The sequence below is a fragment of the Lytechinus variegatus genome, chromosome 1 (assembly GCF_018143015.1).
Source record: "Lytechinus variegatus isolate NC3 chromosome 1, Lvar_3.0, whole genome shotgun sequence".
NCBI classification, from domain to species: domain Eukaryota; kingdom Metazoa; phylum Echinodermata; class Echinoidea; order Temnopleuroida; family Toxopneustidae; genus Lytechinus; species Lytechinus variegatus.
In genome coordinates this window covers 17,823,150-17,846,269 of record NC_054740.1, presented here as the reverse complement: position 1 = coordinate 17,846,269, position 23,120 = coordinate 17,823,150, and the positions used below count along the sequence as shown (strand labels likewise).

The window sequence follows — 23,120 nt, the reverse complement described above, 5'->3', positions numbered from 1 at the left end:
TTATTATAAATTGAAAGAGTGGTGATTCTTTTTTACACACCATTAATAATGACCCACAAATATTGCGTTATCAAGGGGAATTCAACCCAGAACATGTACAGCCATTACAAAAGAAGAAAAGAACAGGACTGGTAAAACAATATTAAGATGAATAAAATTTGTCTTGAAATTGGACAAACAAGGTTGTGAATTTTGAAAGTTCATATAGTTGTACATCACTATGCCATTCTAAATTGGTTAAAGGTTGGTTGAAGCTTAAACTTTATTTAATCACGCCAAAACTGATGAAAGTTCGCTATAATGTACATATAAAGGCGACCACACACCTTACGATTGGTCTGCGACTCAATTTTGGAATAAAACGTAGTAGAATTTGATGCTAATATTGAGACTTGGAATATCTTACTGTGTAATGTTCGAAATCATCTTACTAATACTCAAATATGTGACTATGCTATCATCCTTCTCAGAATAAAAGCAAATTATAGTCGTAATGACGTCATAGCAGTCTTAAAGGGGAATCCAGCCATGGCCATAAAATGTTGTGTTGGCCAGGAGAAAAAAATTAAACAGAATGGTGAAAGTTTGAAAGAAATCGAACAAGCAATAAGAAAGTTATAGCTGCTTTAAAATTGAGATCACTAATACTATGCAGATTTCAAATTGGCAACTGAGTAAGTAAATTATGAAAAGGGGGCAAGGACAACTTTCTCATAGGCCATGTACTTTATTATCAGGGATTTGTGGTTTTCTCCTAAATATCCACTCCCCTGGGACAGTGATCTAAATATAACACAGGTAGTATATTGTTTTGTCCTCATGAAAAAAAAAATAAATAGAAATAAAACTTTGGGGAAAAATGACATTTTAGCCATAATATGTATTAGAGTACATGGAGGAGTAGTCCTTGCCTTACATCACTATGACATCCTATATGCGGCCAATTTGAAGTCTTCATGGGTATAGTGATTACCAATATTTACAACTTTTAAAAATTCATAACTTTCTTGTTGTTTGTCCAATATTGTTCAAACTTTCACGTTTCACCTATCAAATTGTCTGATTTTTCTTTTCCTCATAAAAACAAGTTTTTATTTGGGTTGGATTCCCCTTTAAGATTGGCTACGATTTGAAACTACTTTGGCCTTTACTCGAAAATATGGGCTTGCAATCTTTAAAGATGGTTATATTAGTATTCTTTCAATTGATAGAATGATATGTTCCATTCACAATTTCAGAAAATGAGCAAAATGCGATTTGTACCAAAATCGGATCGCGAACATTCGTAAGGTGTGACATGGGCGGCTTCATTTTTTCTCTTTCTCTCCTTCTGTTTGTCATTTTTCTGTCTCTAGCTTTCTTTCTTCCTTATTTTCTGTCTTTTCTTCGTTCCTTCCTCTTTCTTTCTTCCTTTCTCCCCTTTCTTCTTTCCTTCCTTCCTCCTTTCTTTCTTCCTTCCTTACTTCCCCTTTCTTTCTTTATTTATTTCTTTCTTTCTTTCTCTCCTTCCTTCTCAAAACACCATCAGACAAACATGAGATTTGTCATTATTTTATTGCACGATCATAATTTACATTATGATGAGTGATAACAAAGCATCATTATATTAATGCATTCATATCAGTTCATTATCACATAAGATTTTTCACATAAGATGCATAAAGTGTGTCCAAATAACAATTACAAAAACTAATAATGGTCAAATGACCTTTCGATTTGCATTATATGTCGTTTTGTCCTATTAGAAAAATGAGTACCTGACTCTGGCCTGCATAATTATCCTTTAGATCTTCAACTACCTACTGAAGGTAATATTATTGAAATAAATAATTTTAATGGTTAATTAGAGATAATGGGTCAAACAAGTACATATATACAGTATCTCTCAGGGATGAATGTCCAATATCACATCGATTATTTTCAGATATTTACAAGTTTTCAATGAAATCTATTAAAAATTATAAGTTACAAAAAACACATGATAAATTTTATAATGTGACTTTCCAACTAGCCTGTTGTATTTTTCTTTTTCCTTTTTGAAGTAATCATCTGTTTGACGAAGTAATCATATTTTCACATGACCAAAGATTTTTAATCCAATATTTATATAAACAATTTGGGATGGATTAACACAGGTCATGTTGATCGGTGAAGATGGCGCTCTTTCGTTTTACTTGACTGTGATATTGTTGACACGAAAGCGGTAACTTGGTCCACGCGCTTCATCTCATGAGATTTGACTATGTATCACTTAAATTCATCACGCAATAAAGGATCATTGTCCATATGAAATATAATAGTTACTAACACAATGAAGAGAGAAGTATAGGTCCTGGCACATTACTACCGAGGTAGTACATACAATTAAAACCATAATACAAGACAAGAGGATAACATAATGCGAGATCTTGATTACGATTAATCTTATATAAAATTCTTATATTCTGTAATAAAAATAAATGAATAATGTAAACAAGTAAAAATATTAACATAAACAGGTGATTTAAAAAAATACACAATATATGGTTCTTACTTTTATTGTGAACATGCACGGCATTTTACCTTTCGTCACTATTATTGTTTTATTTTTCATTATCATAATTGTTTTTATTACTGTTACATGTAACAACTCCTTACGTTGAATGACTCCACTGGAAATAATGAACATCGACATTTATGGGCCATTTTGTCCGAACATTGATGTTTCCAAATTTTTCTTTGTATTTTGTAATACATACCATACGAATAATCAATCAATACCAAATATTATTTAATGATAGCAGTGAATTCTACTCTTATTTATTAAGCTATAAATACTTTCAGCCTGGACCACCCCTTTAAGGGTATCAAAAACACCGATTTTAACAAAAAAGGGGTGGTTTTGAAAGACTGGTCAATAATCAATCGCGGGGTCAAACGTATTTAGGGTATTTTTCCAAAGCTTTTTTTTTTAAGACTAGCCAAACGTGTTTAGGGTATGTTTGTCCTCAAGCTTTTTCACCGGGGTCATATTCTGGCGAAAACTTGTTCAGGGGCCAAAATATGTAAATAAAGCACGCGAAAAACTGGTTAAAGGATGTATTTTGCACACATGAAAAACTCGTTTAGGGGTGTTTAGAAATAATTTGATCACGCATGTGTACAGGCGCAGTACAGCAATTTTGACCCACCCCCCCCCCCGGATAATAATTATAATAATAAATTGCACGGGTTTGAACATTATTCAGCTGTGTGTCAACGACTTCAGCTTCGATTTCGTCCGTATCCCCGGAGTATATCCTACAGACCCACATCTTCTTCATGGTTCCATTATATATCAGTAATCTAAAGGCACTTTGCAATCACAAAAATAATATGACAACAGTAACAACATCAAATACCACGTGTATTATATAAATCTTACTGTTTCTATCTCATAAGTTTTTTTTTTTGGTTTTATAATAAACTTGTGGTTATAGTAACCTCAAATATGTTTTTATTATAATCTAGGTAGAAACCCGTAATTTAGAAAGAAGAAGGAAAGACGAAGCATGATGACTGCATGTGTTCAATGATTTACAGAGATCAAATTTCAACACAAACCACCCAATGATAATGGATCTCGAAAGCCTTCGATGACGTTAATACCTGATGGTGTGATAGCACCTTAGATTATAATTGCCTTGCCGGAACACTAGGATGAGAACTCTTATATATCAGCCAACATCAACCAGCTTGGTGTATTTGCTTGATAACTTCAGCCATGGCCTTTGGATAACTGTAGGAATGGAGTACCCGAATAATCGAAGATCTGGATATAAACACTCGATCAGTGACTTAAAATCTTTATCACGGATCTTCTGATAATACCTGGACATATTCTCATCACTCGAGCTATGCCGAGTGAACTTCTGAGGGTCTGCTTTAGGAAACACCAAGGACGATCCATTGGGTATTGTTCCCAGGAAACGTTCCACATCATCTTGCAAGGTCTCATACTTTCCAATGAAGTCATACTCGACCAGACATGGCTGACATAAGTTATACTGGTCATTCCAGTGTTCGTCTTCTATTCGCCTTGCAATGAAGTAACTGACAAATTCTGGAAAGGAGTAAGCGGCGGTGTTATTTCTCCTTCGGTAGTGTCCAAGATGGTGTTTCTTAAGCCACCGGGTGATGAAGTTTGGGTAGTGGTTCTGGTCCGGGCTACTTGGGTTCTTGTATTCGATTTTTTCACGGTAAGCCGACAGGACACGCGAGAACGGGTTACGAACAAACAAGAACTGTCTATAGTCTTTGATTATCCGATTAGCATCCTTTTCCGCCAACCTTCCGACCTTCATGAAGACTCTTTCAAACTCAGTATGCACACTTTTATGTTTTACTTCGGGGTTGAAAATTTGGTAGGAAACAAGAAATAGATGTTTCCAGCTGGTACAGCTTACCTTTGGTACATAGCAGAAGAGAAGTTTATGTTTGTCAATGACAAAGGTGTTCTTGAGACTGGCGAGTTCTGCCGAGGTTAGGTTATGTTCTCGAGATGGATGTTCTTCAAACTCTAGATCAGTACATGCCTGGAGAAGAGTCTTCTGCCGTAGAACCTGGTTGTCTTTCACTTCTGGAGCGGACTATGAAAAGAATATACAAAAGACGAGGACATATGAGGCCTAAATTGATTTGATTTTCATTGCTTTTGAAATACATAACCAGATATGGTAATCTTCACGTATACATTTATTGACAAAATGAAGGAATGGTGCTGAAACCCCGCATGACCATCGGTTCCGGTGCTGAAACCCCTTATGACCATCGGTTCAGATGCATCTGCCTTAATAATCGAATTTAATCTTTCTATTTTAGTTCATCTTTGTTTAAATTCTTGGTGCTTGTGCTGCCACCAATAAATAGAATATTTATTTTCACAAGCCCACAATATGGCAACAAATTTATTTCTCTTGTCTCCGACCAGTACGTAGCCCGTAAGTTTTGAGGACTGCATAACGTGATGATTCTTGAATCCGTTCCAAACGTATTCCTATATTCACCAAATTCAATTACATGTATATGTTTGCTGTATACTGGACGCAAACATGACTCTTGTATTAATGTTCTATTTCTGCATTTGAAGTTTTATGTTTACTCGTTTGAATTTCAGGAAAACAAAATAAGGTTTGAAGTATTTACACCAATCGTAAAATCTAAACAAAGTGTAGAATCTAAGATTGCAAAAAAAAAGAACGAGTTGAATGCTCATTTCCAGAAATGGAGCATACAGTTTTAAAGATAATTCACACTGGTTCATATATTTTGTACATGCCATGCTATAATGCTGTAAATGCTATGAGGGTCCTCTATTGAAATATAGAAATGTATAAAGTTAGTTTTATTTCATGCAACTCTTTTAAACAATGGGAAGACGTGTGTGTGTGTGTGGGGGGGTGAGTGGTATGGAGTGTCCGGTGTGTGGATGGATGTTTGGGGCTTATTTAATTAATTTGCGCTAACTTGGCTTGTAAAGGTGTTTAAAATGTTCATATAACCTATCTTTTGTTGTTTGTAATTGTTATTTTGTAAAAACCAATTAAAACAGCAAAAACATGCCTATAATTATAGACATAACTCAATAAGTGATGTTAATCATCTATAGGCCTATACAATTACGACGCCTATAGTTATGTAGGTCGATACTAGTAGATAAATAATAATTTAAAAAGGTCTGGAATGCGTTAATGATGGATTCGAATAATTCCCCATTTCGTTTATAAATTCAAATTTGTTGAGAGAACATTGTTATCTCTTTATTCTATCACGATCCCCTACAGCATGAAATGAGTCTCAAATGTTTAGAAAGAGAGACTATATTTGACACCCGGTGAGTATATTATGTGTACGATGCACAACGCTACGTGAGACAGGACATCATTTTGGTTTCCTCTTCCACGCCCCTATATGCCCCAAGTCAAGAAACCATATTACCATTGTAATAGCTCGATACATGAATATACAGTAGGATCGTCGGTTTACAGTAGTCTTATTGTGTGGAAGTAGAACTCTCTGATTGATAATAGAACAGAAGATACCAGCAGATTTTAGACAGATACAAAAGGAGAGAGAAAAAAACAGTTCGGGGGGGGGGGTGGAGCCGGGGTGGCAAGTAATATTGAACAACGCAGAAGGCGTGATAGAGATGAGTAAAATCATGGACCTATTATCCCATGGTAAAATCAAGGAGCTTTGGTACACGCATGGATGGATAAAATGAACTGCTCAAATGTGTGTTTCTCAAAGACAGTAACTGTTACAATAACTTACAAACACATCAGGGTAAGATTTTATATTCTGACACAGCCCTCCCAATCTCTCGTCAGATTAAGAGGGCATAGTTCATATGGTTCATGGTTAGTTGGTGAAAATGTCATCAAAAAGATCTTGACGATTACACCCAACTACCTGAGTAGCAGAACTGGAAACCCACTTAACCCCGACACGTGGTGATTTCTCAACGGGATATTGCTACATACTCAATCATAGACATGGCATGTTAATCTGCGGAAAAAACTATATGATTTAATTCCCAACAAACACACACGACACCCACATCCACCCACACTTGTTGTATGTGCTGTAACATTAGAATCGCAGTACAGGAGCTGGAGGAACTATAAAGTACCGATATCATTCCCGTTCATTATAGCTGCACTAATTGTACTGAAGGGTAAAAATACAGATCTACATTTTAGAGGGCTTCAAATGGATGACAAAATTTGCAATAACTTTCTACACTATAATTCAGACAACGCTGATTACTATGTGAATCGCACAGTAGTTGTTTTAAAATGTTTTAAAAATCTAAAACATCCATGCTTTAAATATTGAAAATTGAATATTTGTATTTAAACATTGTTGTTTAAAATTTTGAACACTTGTTTAAAATCTTTAAACATTTACTGTGCGATTCAAATAGTAAACAGAGTTGTTTAAATTATTTTTAACAGTGTAGGGCCATAATATGCTTTAATTAAGAAATGTTTAGGTAATGGACAAGGAAAGATTTAATAAAACAAGTATTACAGTAATCTTTATTTTAGGCCTTTTATCATTCTTTCATTTTTTGCCACTTGTTTACATGATTAGAATTTACACACACACACAGGTATGCTGCTGTAATAAATAAAGATATTGAAGTCGCGCTTTAAACTGATTTGTCTCTATTGAATCGATGGATACACACGCCATGTACCTATAGTAATCTTCAATGACTTTGTTCTTTAATCCTTACGCAAATCGAAATTTATTTGACGAAAATTAATTGACGAAAATTAAATTTTTAGATACATGTACTCTTGGAGTAAGAAGTGTCTGAAATTCTGTCAAGCTTGGGCGTCAATGATATTTTTATTGTTAAATAATACATATCACTTTCCATGACAGGGGAGAGAAAGGGAGAAGGGTAAAAAAAGATCTAAACATTAATGCTTTAACTTGAAATCAGATGTCAATCACTTAATGTTTGCTTTGCACATACAGGCAAGATTACCTTTAATATTTCGTCCTGGTTTTCTCGATCTATTTCAACTGGTACTTCTTGATGACCTTGGTCTAACCTCTTAATACTTCTCACATCATCCGCTAACATGTGCTCTTGATTTACATCCAAGTTCATTGGACCTGTGATGGAAGTAGGAGAAAAATGTCACCAAGGGAAGTGTATAAGCAATGCCGGATCCATGGGGCACAGCCAAACCGTGCCCCCCCCCCCCCTTGAGAGGCACAATCAAAAGTTGTAATATAAATATGCCGTTATTACACAAATATGACCCCCCCCCCTTCTTTGAAAGTAAGGACTTTTTTTATTTGCTTGTCATTTTTTGTAGACGAAATGACCTTAAGGGGTACTCAAGGTTGAAGAAAATATGATTCGCACAGATAAAGAAATATCTTATAGAGAAACACTGAAAATTTGATCAAAATCGGACATGGAATAGTTTTGTATTTTCCGGTGAAACAGTTCTAGACATGTCTTCATGAAATTAATATTCCGTGAGCAAATTGATACCGTATCCACTGTAAAAAAAATGGGTAAATTTTTTACCACCACAAGGGATTTAGTGCATTACATTTTTACATTTTCATTGCTACAACTTATTTCATTATAAGGGAGACATATTATTCACATATGTATGGAATAATGAAGCAATAATGATATTATGTAATAAAAAGGAAAGTGGGGATGCGACACTCATACTCTCATACATTCAATTCTTTCGTCTTTTAAAATGCATCATCCTATCAAAATTTATGAAGGTAATCTTCTTTACAGTTCAATGGAAGGTTAGAGAAGGGCTAGCTCCCAAGAACCACCTGGCTATGCATCTAGCGCGCTTCGCGCTCAATACGTGACTCAAAATTTTCGTGCCGCAAAATGCCCTAATCCATGGTGACTGACCGTTACCAATATACGGTCTCAAAACGAAACACATGAATTAGGCATAGGCCTATACTATGTCTCATTCTGACTTTATTACAAACATAATTGATAAATTTCATATTTTGTCATTCTTCATCAATAAGGATCAATACATCCAATGCTCAAATTATGATGCAATAAAGGCATGGTCTATAGTCAGAAAAATTCGAATAACAATGGTTTCTTGGTTTGCAGTTCTGGGCTTCTTTCAAGGGTTGAAAATCCATTGTGTGGGCCTATCAAAGGGATATACGTACTGAGGCGAAGCATTCTATTGTCAACTGAGCTACTTATTGCCGTGTTATTCTTTTCGGTCGTTTCATTTCTGTACTTTTTTACGAAGGCCGGCCCAATCAAGATAGTTGGCTTTTTATTCTCCGGATTTACCAGGGGCGGATCCAGCTTTCGCCAATAGGGGGGGGGGCGAAAAATATTTTCATCAAAATTTTTCTCGATTGGCCGCTATAATCTTTTTTTTTTTTTTGGGGCGAGGCTCAGAGGGGGGTTAGGGGGTAGTCCTAACTAAAGACTGAAGTTTTAATTATATGTTAGCTTTTATTGTTATAAACAAGATAAGGTATCTTATGTGGTCTTAATATATTATGCGAGCGCGAAGCCGAGCTAAAATTCTTTGGTATTTTATGTCCTTAAGAACTAAAGATTCTGAGGAGTTTTTATTATCATGAACAAAGATAAGTATCCAACTAAACAATGCGAGCGCGAAGCGCGAGCCGAAATTTTATTATAGTTTCGTGAAAAGGGACTCAATTAGGACTGTTTTAGTGATTAATGAAGAGGATACAAGTATCATCAATTAAATAATGAGAGTGCGAAGCGCGAGCTCAAAATGTTTGATATTCCGACCTGAAAACTGGACGGTCTATATAAGCGTGTTTTTATTTAAATAAAGAACAAGCTGTGTGTCTCAAACATAAATGCGAGCGCGAAGCACGAGCTTAATTTTTTGATATACTGACATGATAAAGGAGCATTTTGACGAATCTTGGAAAGAATTTCCAAAGAGGATAGGTACCTCACAAATCAAACAATGCGAGTGCATAACGCGAGCTGTAAATTTTGATATAACAATTTGTGTAAATCAAACAAAATAATGAAAGCTTGATATGCGAGCTAAAATATTGTGAGCAAATTGATTTCAGAACTGGATATATGAAGTGTCATTTAATCCTTTTGAATGGGATTCATTACACAGGCAATGCGAGCTCGAAGCGCGAGCGAAAATTTTTAAATAAAGTCTATTTTCCAATTCTTCCCCTCACCTTTTTCTTGTTTCCTTTCGGGTTCGGACCGGCCATTGCGAGGCCATAAATTACACATCATGGGTATAATACCTCTTTCTTACTTTTCTTTCTGTTTTTCGTAGTTTCTAACAAGATAAAGAGCACACTTTTTTTCTGCAGGTTGTCAGAAAATAGGGGGGGGGGCGGGGTCGGCCCCCTCCTGGATCCGCGCCTGTTTACTGATCGAATGACGGTAGTTTTACCCGGGAAATAAATGGTAAATAAATCAGGAGAGAGTTTGAATTCTGGCTCATTACATTCCCGTCTGAATAAAAATTATAGGCTTACAATACACAGTGGTGCTCAAAAGTTAGTGCACCCTACCAGAAAATGAACGTTTTAAAGTGTTCAAGTTCTACTGTGTTTCAGATATTCAATTGCCAAGTCAGGTGATAAAATGTTAAATTCAAACAAAGTTTGTTTCTCTGGGCTCACCAAACATTGTAGTGTTGTCGTCTACAAGCAACACTCAGCATGAAGGACCCGGGGGGGGGGGGCACTTACATTGACGAGTGGATACCATGCGCGACCAGAAAAACACGTAAAAAGGATGTCCTTTTCACGATAGGGCACGTTACGTGAAAAGGGTGTCAAAAACACAAAAATAATGAAAAAAGGGTATCTATTTCGCTAGGAAAATTACGTGTTTAGGGTCGAGTTTGCGGGGATGATAAAACAAAATTAAAATGTTTTATAAAGGATGTCCTTTTTGCCCCAACACTACGTGTTTAGAGTCCTATTTGCGCGAGGTGTAGAAGGTGGGGTCGTACTAAACCAAATAAGATAAAGCCGACAACCAAAGGACCCGTAACAATAAAACATTCCTGTACTTGTTTAGGGGTTCATTTCAGGGAATTTTTGCCAAGAGTATCGTTTTGTTTCCAATAATTGTTAAGGGTAGGGTTTCACACGCCAATACTTGTTAAGGGATGCATTTTCAGAATATGGAAATTACGTGTTTAGGGTGCTTTTCGAGATCCCATGGTCGTGCATGGTATCCACTCGTGAATGGAAGTGGCCCCCCCGGGATGAAGGAGTGCATTTTGTGGTGGGGTTCATTAACTTTTGAGCACATATTGCACCAGTGCGAAACTGAATGACAAAGGTGATATCCTGTATTTGTCGCCGTTGATCCATGGACGACTTGTAGACATGACGACACGACTTTTTGACACGCTCATGCATGGTCAAACGACATAACGTCCCGCATATTACGTGCATATGCATGGAGCTAACTTAAAGGTCAAGTCCACCTTAGAAAAATGTTGATCTGAATCAATAGAAAAAAATCAGACAAGCACAATGCTGAAGATTTCATCAAAATCGGATGTAAAATAAGAAAGTTATGACATTTCAAAGTTTCGCTTATTTTTAACAAAATAGATATATGAACGAGCCAGTTACATCCAAATGAGAGAGTTGATGATGTCACTCACTCACTATTTCTTTTGTTTTTATTGTTTGAATTATACAATATTTCAATTTTTAGAAATTTGACGATTAGGACCTCCTTGCCTGAAGCACAAAATGTTAAAATAATGGAATTCCACGTGTTCAGGGAGGAATGAAACTTCATTTCACAAGACAATGACGAGAAAATCAAAATATTTCATATTTCAAACAATAAAAAGCAAAAGAAATAGTGAGTGAATGACATCATCGACTCTCTCATTTGGATGTATAGCTGGCTCGTTCATGTAACTGTTTTTGTGAAATGAAGCGAAATTTTGAAATGTCATAACTTTCTTATTTTACATCCGATTTTGATGAAATTTTCAGTGTTATGCTTGTTGAATTTTTCTCTTTTTATTCAAATCAAGTTCTTGTTGGGGTGGACTTGTCCTTTAAACATGTATTAATAGCTCCATGGAACTACTATGCAGTATATGATATAGGTCCATGGTGAATACCTCCATCGATCGAATAACCAGGGAATGAATTGTGAGAACTCAGTAGTGTAATCATGAACTACAGAAGGAAATTTTTATTTCCTGTCTGTGGTCGAGATATATATGCAGGCAAGCAAGGCTGTACATGCAACGGTATTATTTCAGTCTTATAATCTTAATTTCAATACATTTCAATTCATGTACATAAGACTAGGCAAAATAAGAAAACAAATAATATGTGCCTGAGTCACCTCGTCTCTAATTTAACAAAACGATACGGCATACGAAGCATACAAAACAGCAAACAATCAATTAATGAAACAATGCCAGCCAGTATGGGTCTATAGCTTTTCGGCTGGCAGTGAAATCAAATGTGCGGGGTAATCTGCCCTGACACTCACATTCGACAATAAGCAATTCTCTCACGTTTACGATCTACCCCGCGATCTATATGGTGATGTTAGGCTAGATCACACAAGCGGTAAATGCAAGAGCTAGCCGTGGACAGGGGGGAAGAGGGGTATTCGTTCGGTATTGTATCTGAAATAGCCCCGGCCGGTTGAATAACTCTATATAGCTATTTGTGTGAATTAACGACAAATCATGTTACCAACTCACCATAACATTGTCTTAAACTACTGTTGCAAAGAAGTCTCAACCAAATTCACAACGCAGGAAATCGAAGTAGAAGTAGTAGACAGCACTAGAGCCTCTTATTATCATGATTATATTCCCTGATCTGATTAAGAACAGATTAAGTATATAATCTAATTCTGTAAGTGACATGGTCTGAATAATTCATGTACGTATCAATGCAAATGAAAGTACAATGTACATACTTACCAAAGAAGTTCCTGAAGAGGAGAAAACAGTTAAATGCAACAGATGAAAAGGTTAACGCTATCCAAAAGAATTTACAAAAATACCTCCATCTCGCCATCATCACAGGCTTGCACAACGATGGGTTTTGGGGGGTTTTGATAATGTAGGCCTACAAACATTACACGTGACTACTCTCGAGCTCTCCCAGTCATCCAGTGAGATTGCTGGAGTGCACTTTTCAGGCCACACAAACAGTTCAGTTGTTTTGGTGGTGGCGGTATACAAGATTTCGACATGGGAGTGATCATTTCCCTCGTCCTATTCATCGTGTGGTCGGTGCCAGGTAAAAATGGCAGAAGTAAAAATGGCAGAGGTAATAATGGCAGAGGTAATAATGGCAGAGGTAATAATGGCAGAGGTAATAATGGCAGAGGTAAAAATGGCAGAGGTAAAAATGGCAGAGGTAATAATGGCAGAGGTAATAATGGCAGAGGTAATAATGGCAGAGGTAAAAATGGCAGAGGTAAAAATGGCAGAGGTAATAATGGCAGAGGTAATACTGGCAGAGGATGATGGCAGAGGTAAAAATGGCAGAGGTAATAATGGCAAAGGTAATAATGGCAGAGGTAATAATGGCAGAGGTAAAAATGGCAGAGGTAAAAAAGGCAAAGGTAAAAATGTCAGAGGTAATAATGGCAGAGGTAAAAATGGCAGAGGTAAAAATGGCAGCTAGAGGTAGAAATGACGGAGTTAAAACTGGCAGATCGAGGTAAAGGTGGCAGAGGCAAATATGGCAGAGGTAAAGATCATGATATGCTAAAAAAAATCTTTCAGGAGCGGATGTGAAATGATTTGTATGTTGACATACTTAAGGTACAACAGACATTTTTCATTTTTTTTATTACACCGTATATATGGAAAAAAACTGCTCGCAAATGACATCATCATTAAAATACAAAATTTTAATAGCTTTTGAAATCTTTGGATTCCCTAAAACTCTCATCAATATCATGTTAATAATTTTTTGCTATTTTTACGATAAACTTTATTATGTCAGAGTGAATTTCCCCTTTAATGAATTAATTACAATACTTGGGATTCAAAGTGAGCTTCAAAGTATTATAAGAGCGATTTGACATAAAAGACCGTGCATGTAAGTCCAGGAAAAATAAGAAATACCAATTCAAGTGTTATCAATTCGGTATGATTTAAATGTGTAATCTTTTCCAATAGTCCAACATTGTAATTCTTATTTTCTTCTCAGAACCTTTCTTATTTTTGCAGAGGTATAATGGCATCGGTAAAAATGGCAGAGGTAATAATGGCAGAAGTAAAAATGGCTGAGGTAAAAATGACAGAGGTATAAATGCTGAGTCTTAAACTCCCATGCCAAAAATTCCCAAAGCCCCTCCATGTACAGTATATAATGGCAGAGGTAATAATGGCAGAGGTAAAAATGGCAGAGGTAATAATGGCAGAGGTAATACTGGCAGAGGATGATGGCAGAGGTAAAAATGGCAGAGGTAATAATGGCAAAGGTAATAATGGCAGAGGTAATAATGGCAGAGGTAAAAATGGCAGAGGTAAAAATGGCAAAGGTAAAAATGTCAGAGGTAATAATGGCAGAGGTAAAAATGGCAGAGGTAAAAATGGCAGCTAGAGGTATACGGAGTTAAAACTGGCAGATCGAGGTAAAGGTGGCAGAGGCAAATATGGCAGAGGTAAAGATCATGATATGCTAAAAAAAATCTTTCAGGAGCGGATGTGAAATGATTTGTATGTTGACATACTTAAGGTACAATAGACATTTTTCATTTTTTTTATTACACCGTATATATGGGAAAAAACTGCTCGCAAATGACATCATCATTAAAATACAAAATTTTAATAGCTTTTGAAATCTTTGGATTCCCTAAAACTCTCATCAATATCATGTTAATAATTGTTTGCTATTTTTACGATAAACTTTATTATGTCAGAGTGAATTTCCCCTTTAATGAATTAATTACAATACTTGGGATTCAAAGTGAGCTTCAAAGTATTATAAGAGCGATTTGACATAAAAGACCGTGCATGTAAGTCCAGGAAAAATAAGAAATACCAATTCAAGTGTTATCAATTCGGTATGATTTAAATGTGTAATCTTTTCCAATAGTCCAACATTGTAATTCTTATTTTCTTCTCAGAACCTTTCTTATTTTTGCAGAGGTATAATGGCATCGGTAAAAATGGCAGAGGTAATAATGGCAGAAGTAAAAATGGCTGAGGTAAAAATGACAGAGGTATAAATGCTGAGTCTTAAACTCCCATGCCAAAAATTCCCAAAGCCCCTCCATGTACAGTATATAATGGCAGAGGTAATAATGGCAGAGGTAAAAATGGCAGAGGTAAAAATGACAGAGGTATAAATGCTGAGTCTTAAACTCCCATGCCAAAAATTCCCAAAGCCCCTCCATGTACAGTATACTGTACATGGAGGGGCTTTGAGAATTTTGGCATGGGAGTTTAAGACTCAGCATTTATACCTCTGTCATTTTTACCTCTGCCATTTTTACCTCTGCCATTATTACCTCTGCCATTATTACTTCTGCCATTTTTACCTCTGCCATTATTACTTCTACCATTTTTACCTGGCACCGACCACGCGATGAATAGGGCGAGGGAAATGATCACTCCCATGACGAAATCCTGTATACCGACACCACCAAAACAACTGAACTGCTGCCTGTTCGATGAAATACATATCTTGCTCAATATACTGATATAAGGGAGCTTAAAATATCATTTTTTGAAGTCAATATACGAAACAGATTTCAGCTCGGTCATCGAAATTTCATTATTTTGCTTGATTTAAAAATTCATTTTTTAAATGCTCTGTAAAATGTCAGTTTAATGGTCTGAATATAAATATATAAATGTTTACATCATGTATCTTGTCATCTCTATCTCGTAAAATATTCTAGTAAATTACTTTGTTTTTGTTCCTTTTTTTTCTGTATCTCATAATGTCCTGTTACTATGTTTTTTTTGTGCTGATCAGGCCACCCTGTTCAAATATTCTGGGGAAAAATTTCAGATCGCGCTGCGCGATAACATTATTTGATTTTTCAAGTACATTATTGTTTTCGTTTATTCAACGAAGTGCTCAAAATGTCCCTTTCAGGTTTGTTAAAACCCAGGCCTATCATAGCGCTGCGCACTCGCATTTTGATTGGTGAGTTATGCATACCTCTATATAATAATATTACCATAATATCAATTCTATAACAAACTACTTAAAATTCCCTTTTCATTATAGGTTATCAAACATTTCGGCTCGTGATTTGTGCTCGCACTCATTGTTAAAATATATAGCCCATGCACGCATCCTATCCATATACAAAAGTGCTTAAATGTCCAGTTTTCAGTCCTTAATTTTAAGAAATTTAATGCTCTCATTATACATCTTCATGAAAATAATCCCCATTTCCAGAATGGAATAAATTTTATCTCGCACCGAGAAAGAGGAAAGGAAGATAAGGGTCATTCCATGCCAATTCACCCAATGATTGTGCAATTTTGCACCCGACCCTCTCGGAATTCGTTGTAATTTGGTATACATAAAATTCACCATGGCCCAAGCACAAAACAAAAAAAAATAGTCCAATCGGTCCGTCGGTTCTCGCGCTACGGCCCGCCCTTTTCTCCTTGTTTTGACAAAAATGGGCGTGTCCTTCAACTTTCAATTAATGGCCACTGCGTCGTTACGTGTTGACCATTTTTCATGAAACTGGTACCATTTGATAGGAAATTCAGAGAGGAATCCAAAACATGCATCGAATAATGTATTGGAGCAATTTATAAGGTCATGACCTTTGACCTTAATTTGACCTTGAGTTTGACCCCCGGACAAATAATTTTTTAACTTGATTTTCGTGTATGTTAATTATTGGTATGATATTGACAAAATATGTTAAAATCAATGATGATATTTTATTTCTTCACCTTTAAAAACTCTTCCAAAGATACCATGAAATTTCACTCTAGTCCCACACACTGATATTCATGTTAGTAAAGTGTTTACCAGTTACATGATTTCTTCCAATCTTAAGTTACAGCATGCAAACACATGAAAAGAAATTAAGCTTAATCAGTTTACAAATAAAAGATTAAACCTTTATGCTCATGAATAGGTATCTGTTTAGGCATTTTATGATTCAGCAATATATATCATATACATATATATATACATGTATATATTTTGATGATAAAAGTGAAGACTTTACTACCATGAATATATATGATATATATTGCCGAACATCAAAATGAATATATATATTGATGAACATCAAAATGCCTAAACAGATACCTATTCATGAGCATAAAGGTTTAATCTTTTATTTGTAAACTGATTAAGCTTAATTTCTTTTCATGTGCTTGCATACTGTAACTTAAGATTGGAAGAAATCATGTAACTGGTAAACACTTTACTAACATGAATATCAGTGTGTAGGACTAGAGTGAAATTTCATGGTATCTTTGGAAGAGTTTTTAAAGGTGAAGAAATAAAATATCATCATTGATTTTAACATATTTTGTCAATATCATACCAATAATTAACATACACGAAAATCAAGTTAAAAAATTATTTGTCCGGGGGTCAAACTCAAGGTCAAAGTTAAGGTCAAAGGTCATGACCTTATAAATTGCTCCAATACATTATTCGATGCGTGTTTTGGATTCCTCTCTGGATTTCCTATCAAATGGTACCAGTTTCATGAAAATTGGTCAACACGTAACGACGCAGTGGCCATTGAAAGTTTTTTTTTTTTTTTTTTAATTATGTTTTGAAGGTCACGCCCATTTTTGTCAAAACAAGGAGAAAAGGGCGGGCCGTAGCGCGAGAACCGACGGACCGATTGGACTAATTTTTTTGTTTTGTGCTTGGGCCATGGTGAATTTTATGTATACCAAATTAATAATAATGATAATGTACATTAGTATATAGCGCTTATTACAATAATTTCTAAGCGCTTAACATTTATATCTTAAAGCAATACAAGTATAAGGATTATTAAGAGCATAATGAATTATATCACATTACGTTGCATAATATTACATTAAATTACATTACGTTAAATTACATTGCAAGAAATTATAATAAACAAAGAAAACAGATGGGTGACATGGAATTAGTGAATCGAACTACAGTCCATTGAATAGATATTGTTTGAGTCTGATCTTGAAGGTGTCTACAGAAGGAGAATCACGGATTATCACTGGGAGATCGTTCCAAAGCTTGGGGGCACACACACAGAAAGCACGGTCACCGTAGCGTGTCTTAGTGCGTGGACCTGGTGCTATCTGCAGGTGAATTGATGTTGATGAACGGAGCCGGATGGAAGTGGTCTGAGTCTTGGGCTGGATGAGTTACAATGAATTACAATGAATTCTGAGACGGTCGGGTGCAACCACTGGGTGAATCCAGATGGAATGACCCATAATCATTTTCATATGACAAGATGTCCTTAGAATATCCCGGTCCTAGGTCAAAATGATACCTACAAATTATCAGCTCGTGCCTATTATGTACGATCCACATCCACTCCACAATTTTCCTGCACAGTGCTTGGAATTGTCATTAAATTGACCCTTTTTCAGATCGGAATATCAAATATTTTCAGCTCGCGCTTTATTTGCGCTCGCATTATTGATTTTCATGATAAAAAAGTATTCAAAATCCTTTTAATCATTCATAAAACATGAATAGAGTGTCTCGTTTTAAGTTCTAAAAATCTCAATTATATCCCGTTCATGATTATAACAAGTGCTTATTTCTAGGTCGCAATGTCAAAATTTTCAGCTCGGGCTTCGCGCTCGCATTATTTAATTGTTGAAATCTGTATCGTCTTCATGGCTAACTGCAAACAGTCCTTAGGTCCCTTTTCGATCAAGCCAGAACTTAAAAAATTCTGCTCGCGCTCACACGAATTATCTAGTATATTCATCTTCCTCAGGATCGCAAACATTGCCAGAATGTTCAGTTTTCACGACAACATACATGAAATTTCCAAAAAAATATTAGCTCGCGCTTCGCGCTCGCACTATTTAAATAAGGCTTATGCGATTATTACATATTTATGTTGTTTTATAAGAACAAAGACTGTTAGAACTACCTCTTCAAAGAAACACACAAAAAATCAACTTTGAACGGCCGATCGACGAAATATGGGTGAAACCCGCCAGCCCCCCTTGTGGAGAAGGCTGGATCCGCCCCTGTAACGGATATAGCGGACAAGCACAATTTCCGGCTGGCTCCATCCGTTTTCATCCGCTCAAGCCAATGGACAAAATAGTCAAAAAATGAAATCACAGTGGATGCTCAATGGATGGATATAGAACTATGAAACACGTATGCAAAGAGTACAAAACGGATACAATTTTCCAATGGATGGCAAGATTCTTTTCCGTTTTACATTCTCTCTGTATTCGTAAGTGCAATGGGACCGAGCCTTAAGCTATTGAACGAGATGGCTTAGCCGAGAAATAATATGAGAGCGAGTTTGAAAGTGACTTGGACTTATTTTTGTTTTTCATTATTTTGCAAGACTTGGTTTGTACTGTTGGCGAAGAAAATATTGGGTCAAAGTGATACATCATGACAATAGAGCTTCTGTCCTGTAATCCCTGTAATCTCACTGTTAAAGGGGCCAACACGAAACAAATCATGGAGAAAATTATTTGCAGAAAACATTATTCTGTCCCAGGTCCGTCGGAGCCACTAACTTCAGTCTTAAAGATTTCTTCTACCCATATTCTTAAAAAAAAACACAAAACAAACAAACACCCCACTTCACTCTCTCTCAATGAATCCATGAATATGTATAATACTGGCTTCCCCAACCGATCGACACGCCCATGTATATGACACACTGAACCACCAAAATGGTACTTGATTAAAATGCGAAGTTCCAACACTTTTAATGAATTCTAGTTAGGTCGCTACGTCCCCTCGAACAACAACTTTATTTTAGATGTCAACATTTCAGCCCCACCCTCTCTCTTTCTTTCTTTCTCTATCTTTCTCTCCCTCTCTCTGCTATACTAATTTGTATGTGGTAATGTCAGGTATTTTTAAGTACCACGCTCATAGATTCCTTCGTAATACAGTGATTAAGAAATATATTTCAAGGTCAGTAGGCCTATATGGTATATACAGCATATAAATCAATTCATGCTTTCCGCTCGCATTATTAATCTATTGAGATTCGCATCATATTCAAAAGTTTCTATGCAAAAACATTAGTCATTAAGGTCACGTCCACCTCAGAAAATGTTGATTTGAATCAATAGAGAAAAATCAGACAAGCACAATGCTGAAAATTTCATCAAATCGGATGTAAAATAAGAAAGTTATGACATTTCAAAGTTTCGCTTATTTTCAACAAAATAGTTACACGAACGAGCCAGTTACATCCAAATGAGAGAGTCGATGATGTCACTCACTCACTATTTCTTTTGTTTTTTATTGTTTGAATTATACAATATTTCAATTTTTATGAATTTGACGATTAGGAGCTCTTTGCCTGAAGCACAAAATGTTAAAATAATGGAATTCCACGTGTTCAGGGAGGAATGAAACTTCATTTCAAATGACAATGACGAGAAAATAAAAATATTTCATATTTCATATAATAAAATACAAAGGAAATAGTGAGTGAGTGATGTCATCAACTCTCTCATTTGGATGTAACCCGCTCGTTCATATAACTATTTTGTTGAAAATAAACGAAACTTTCTTATTTTACATCCGATTTTGATGAAATTTTCAGTGTTATGCTTGTTGAATTTTTCAATTTTTAGTCAAATCAAGTTTTTGTTGGGGTGGACTTGTCCTTTAAAATTATTTTTCATTTCATGCATACTCAAAAGATTCAGCTCGCTCTTCGCGCTCGCATTATTTCTTTTAGAAGACATGTTCTGGAGATGTTTCCTGCTTATTACAAAATGCGCTTATACAAAATGTCCCGTTTTCAGGTCAGTATCATAAATTACAGCTTTGCACTGACATTATTTGATATACTAATGTTTCAGAGATATTCACGATCACATGCAATGTTCCATTTCAGGTATACATATCCGAAAAAATAAACCCTTGCTTCTTGCTCGCATTATGTACTGAATGAGATACGTATCATTTTTGTTAATTCCAAATTGCATACCACTTTCAAATTTGCTGCGACGCGACGGTCCTCATCTGTCCGTCATACTAACTAAATTGATTGTGTTTTCAGATTCAGACCAAAAAGATGCGACATATACTAAGCAATTGATATCATGATGAACAGAATGTGTATGTGTAACTAAATAATTGGTGCTAGTGTGTTCTAAAATTATTGGTAATTACTAACCTGAAAAGGGGACATTCTAAGTATTTCTTGTAATGTGAATAGGGGATGCGTCTTTAAGAAAACTAATAATAATGTCACAGTGCGCGAAGCGCGAACTGAAATGTTTGATTCCTGGGCCCCGTTCCCGTTCGCTCGGGAGGCAGCCGCCAGGGCCTCGACAAGAGGCTACCCATTGTACGGCCGGAACGGCGTAACGGAAAATATGCGAAGCTTTGGAATGGATTTCTTTCTTCTTTTTTCTCGATAAGAAGAAAATGCTGTGCTTTGGAGCGGCTTTCTTTGTTCTTTTTCTCAATAAGACAAAAATGCTATGAATTGGAACGGTAATTTGAGTGTAAAAATTGGGGTCCCCTCCGCGGCACATACCCTCTATGCATACAATGAGTGCCTCTCCCCCCCCGGGGCCCCGTTGCATAAAAGTTACTAAATTATGGTAACTTTCCCATCCAAACTACCATGGTAACAATGATTAACAACCAATCAAAATCAAGGATTCCAAGCAAGATGCCAAAGTTACAAATGGTAACCTTTATGCAACAGCCGGGGCCCTGGCATGATAAAAGGAGATATTCATGGTCTTCGTGTAGAGAAGCATGAAGGGCATACCTATCTCACTAAGCAAATAATGTCAGTGTGACGTACAAACTACAAAATTGGTATTCAGACCTGAAAATGTGAAATTTTAAGCCTTTTTTGTTATCATGAACATGATATGCGTATACATGTATCTCAAAAAGTACTGAAATCTAGCAACTTTGTGTGTATTGACTTGAAAACAGGATATTTTATAATCCGATAGATTCCCCCTCTTATTTCTCTTCCTCCCCGTTTTCTATTTTTCTTCTTTTATCTTCTTTTTTTTTTTGCGCCGTCAACAAGTACAATATTCCTGTTCGCAGAAATACAATTATATCCTGATATCAGAATAAGTAGATTTCCATGTATGCGCCATATGGGATGGCATATCTAAGGTCGCAATTTGATAATACAGCAGAATAGGCGATTCAGAGTAACTTTTAGGTTGTTGGACCCCTGACCAGATTTCATGGTCTGATAAAGTCGGCCTGAGTGTCATGGATAAATTAAGGCAATCTTACATTATGAGATGAATATATCCAAATGACATTGCAAACTATTAATGAATAAGGAAATACTTACCAAAGATGTTCCCGCCGAAGAAAAGGAAGCAATTTAAAGCAATTGATAAGAAGGTCAGCGTTATCCATAGGTGTTTACCAAATCTCGCCATTATGAAAGACGTCTTGTAATGACGTTGTGAATGTGATTCTATACCTTTTATCTCAACAATGATGCTCCCCAGTGAGAGTGCACTTTATTCATCCAGGGTATATGTCACAGTTCAGTGATTTTGGTGGTGGCGGTATGCAGTCCGTTAATTGCATTCATCTGATTGCGCGGGGCGTATTTCTAGTTCAGTGATTGGATCCAGCTTTCGCCAATAAGGTGCGGGCAGAAGCCAGTTCGTAGTTCCTTTCTGCGCATGATCAAAAGATTCTACGCATGATCAGAAGAAGGTCATTTGTACTAAAGTGATATGATGCTTTAAAATCTAATGAGATAAGCACCAACTTTGATGTCTTGATTATTCATATATTCTTTTGAATTGTCGTTTTCATTTACATCCACAAAAAAACAACAATGCTTCCACGAACGACTGGTATTTCACAGTTTGTCAAGTACATTGTGCAACATACTAAGATATGCATTCAAAATAGGAATGCAACAAATACCTTCATTAAGTGTTCATTGGTGTGCTATTCTAGTCACCTGGTCTATTCGATTTCTTCAGCCTGCTTTGTAAGGCAAGCTTACGTAATATCGTGCTTTGAAATCTGCCTATCATGATGAAAGAAATGAAAGGTCATTTGACCAAAATTGCCCATGAAGTAACTACGAACTGGTATTATGTTTCATCCACATTTTTCTCCGATCGGCCGCTAAAAGCTGATTTTGTTGGCTCCTTTGAAGGCAAGGGGGATGGGGATATACATCCCCACAATTATAGGGGATGGCATGTTTTATCATTGCCCCTAATTATTTACGGTTGAGCATCATACAATTTCATGGTATGACAAGTATGTATAGAGGAAGTACATAACACGGTCAGACAAGGGAGGGGGGGGGTGGAGGTCCTCCCCCACAAGAAATAAGGGCGGGGACAAAATGGCCCGTATTCTGAAGTCAGGGTTTACTTAGACCGTGTTCAAAAAATCTGTTTATATTGTGTATTTCTTCTGTTTATCTTTGTTTC

The 23,120-nt window shown here is 36.2% G+C and overlaps 1 protein-coding gene across 3 annotated transcripts; it reads right to left on the bottom strand.

Moving 5' to 3' along the window:
• Nucleotides 1–3,414: 3,414 nt before the first annotated feature.
• On the bottom strand, nucleotides 3,415–22,195 carry LOC121407797 (carbohydrate sulfotransferase 11-like). Of its 3 annotated transcripts, none has more exons than XM_041599015.1 (3): nucleotides 22,007–22,195; nucleotides 7,517–7,647; nucleotides 3,415–4,607 (listed from the first exon to the last, which is right to left on the bottom strand). In XM_041599015.1, the coding sequence occupies exons 1-3, from the start codon at nucleotides 22,095–22,097 to the stop codon at nucleotides 3,696–3,698; spliced, it is 1,134 nt and encodes a 377-aa protein (XP_041454949.1). In that variant the 5' UTR covers nucleotides 22,098–22,195; the 3' UTR covers nucleotides 3,415–3,695. The 3 variants fall into 3 exon arrangements, with proteins under 3 accessions (XP_041454949.1, XP_041454940.1, XP_041454958.1); XM_041599006.1 differs by lacking the exon at nucleotides 22,007–22,195 and adding an exon at nucleotides 12,480–12,668; XM_041599024.1 differs by lacking the exon at nucleotides 22,007–22,195 and adding an exon at nucleotides 12,255–12,353.
• Nucleotides 22,196–23,120: the final 925 nt, after the last annotated feature.

Coding starts and splice junctions, on each gene's coding strand:
- LOC121407797 (XM_041599006.1), bottom strand. CDS start 12,579: ATGATGGCGAGATGGAGGTATTTTTGTAAATTCTTTTGGATAGCGTTA. Junction 7,648..12,479: donor CCTCTTCAGGAACTTCTTTG/GTAAGTATGTAC, acceptor CTTCCATCACAG/GTCCAATGAACTTGGATGTA. Junction 4,608..7,516: donor ACCAGGACGAAATATTAAAG/GTAATCTTGCCT, acceptor TTCTTTTCATAG/TCCGCTCCAGAAGTGAAAGA.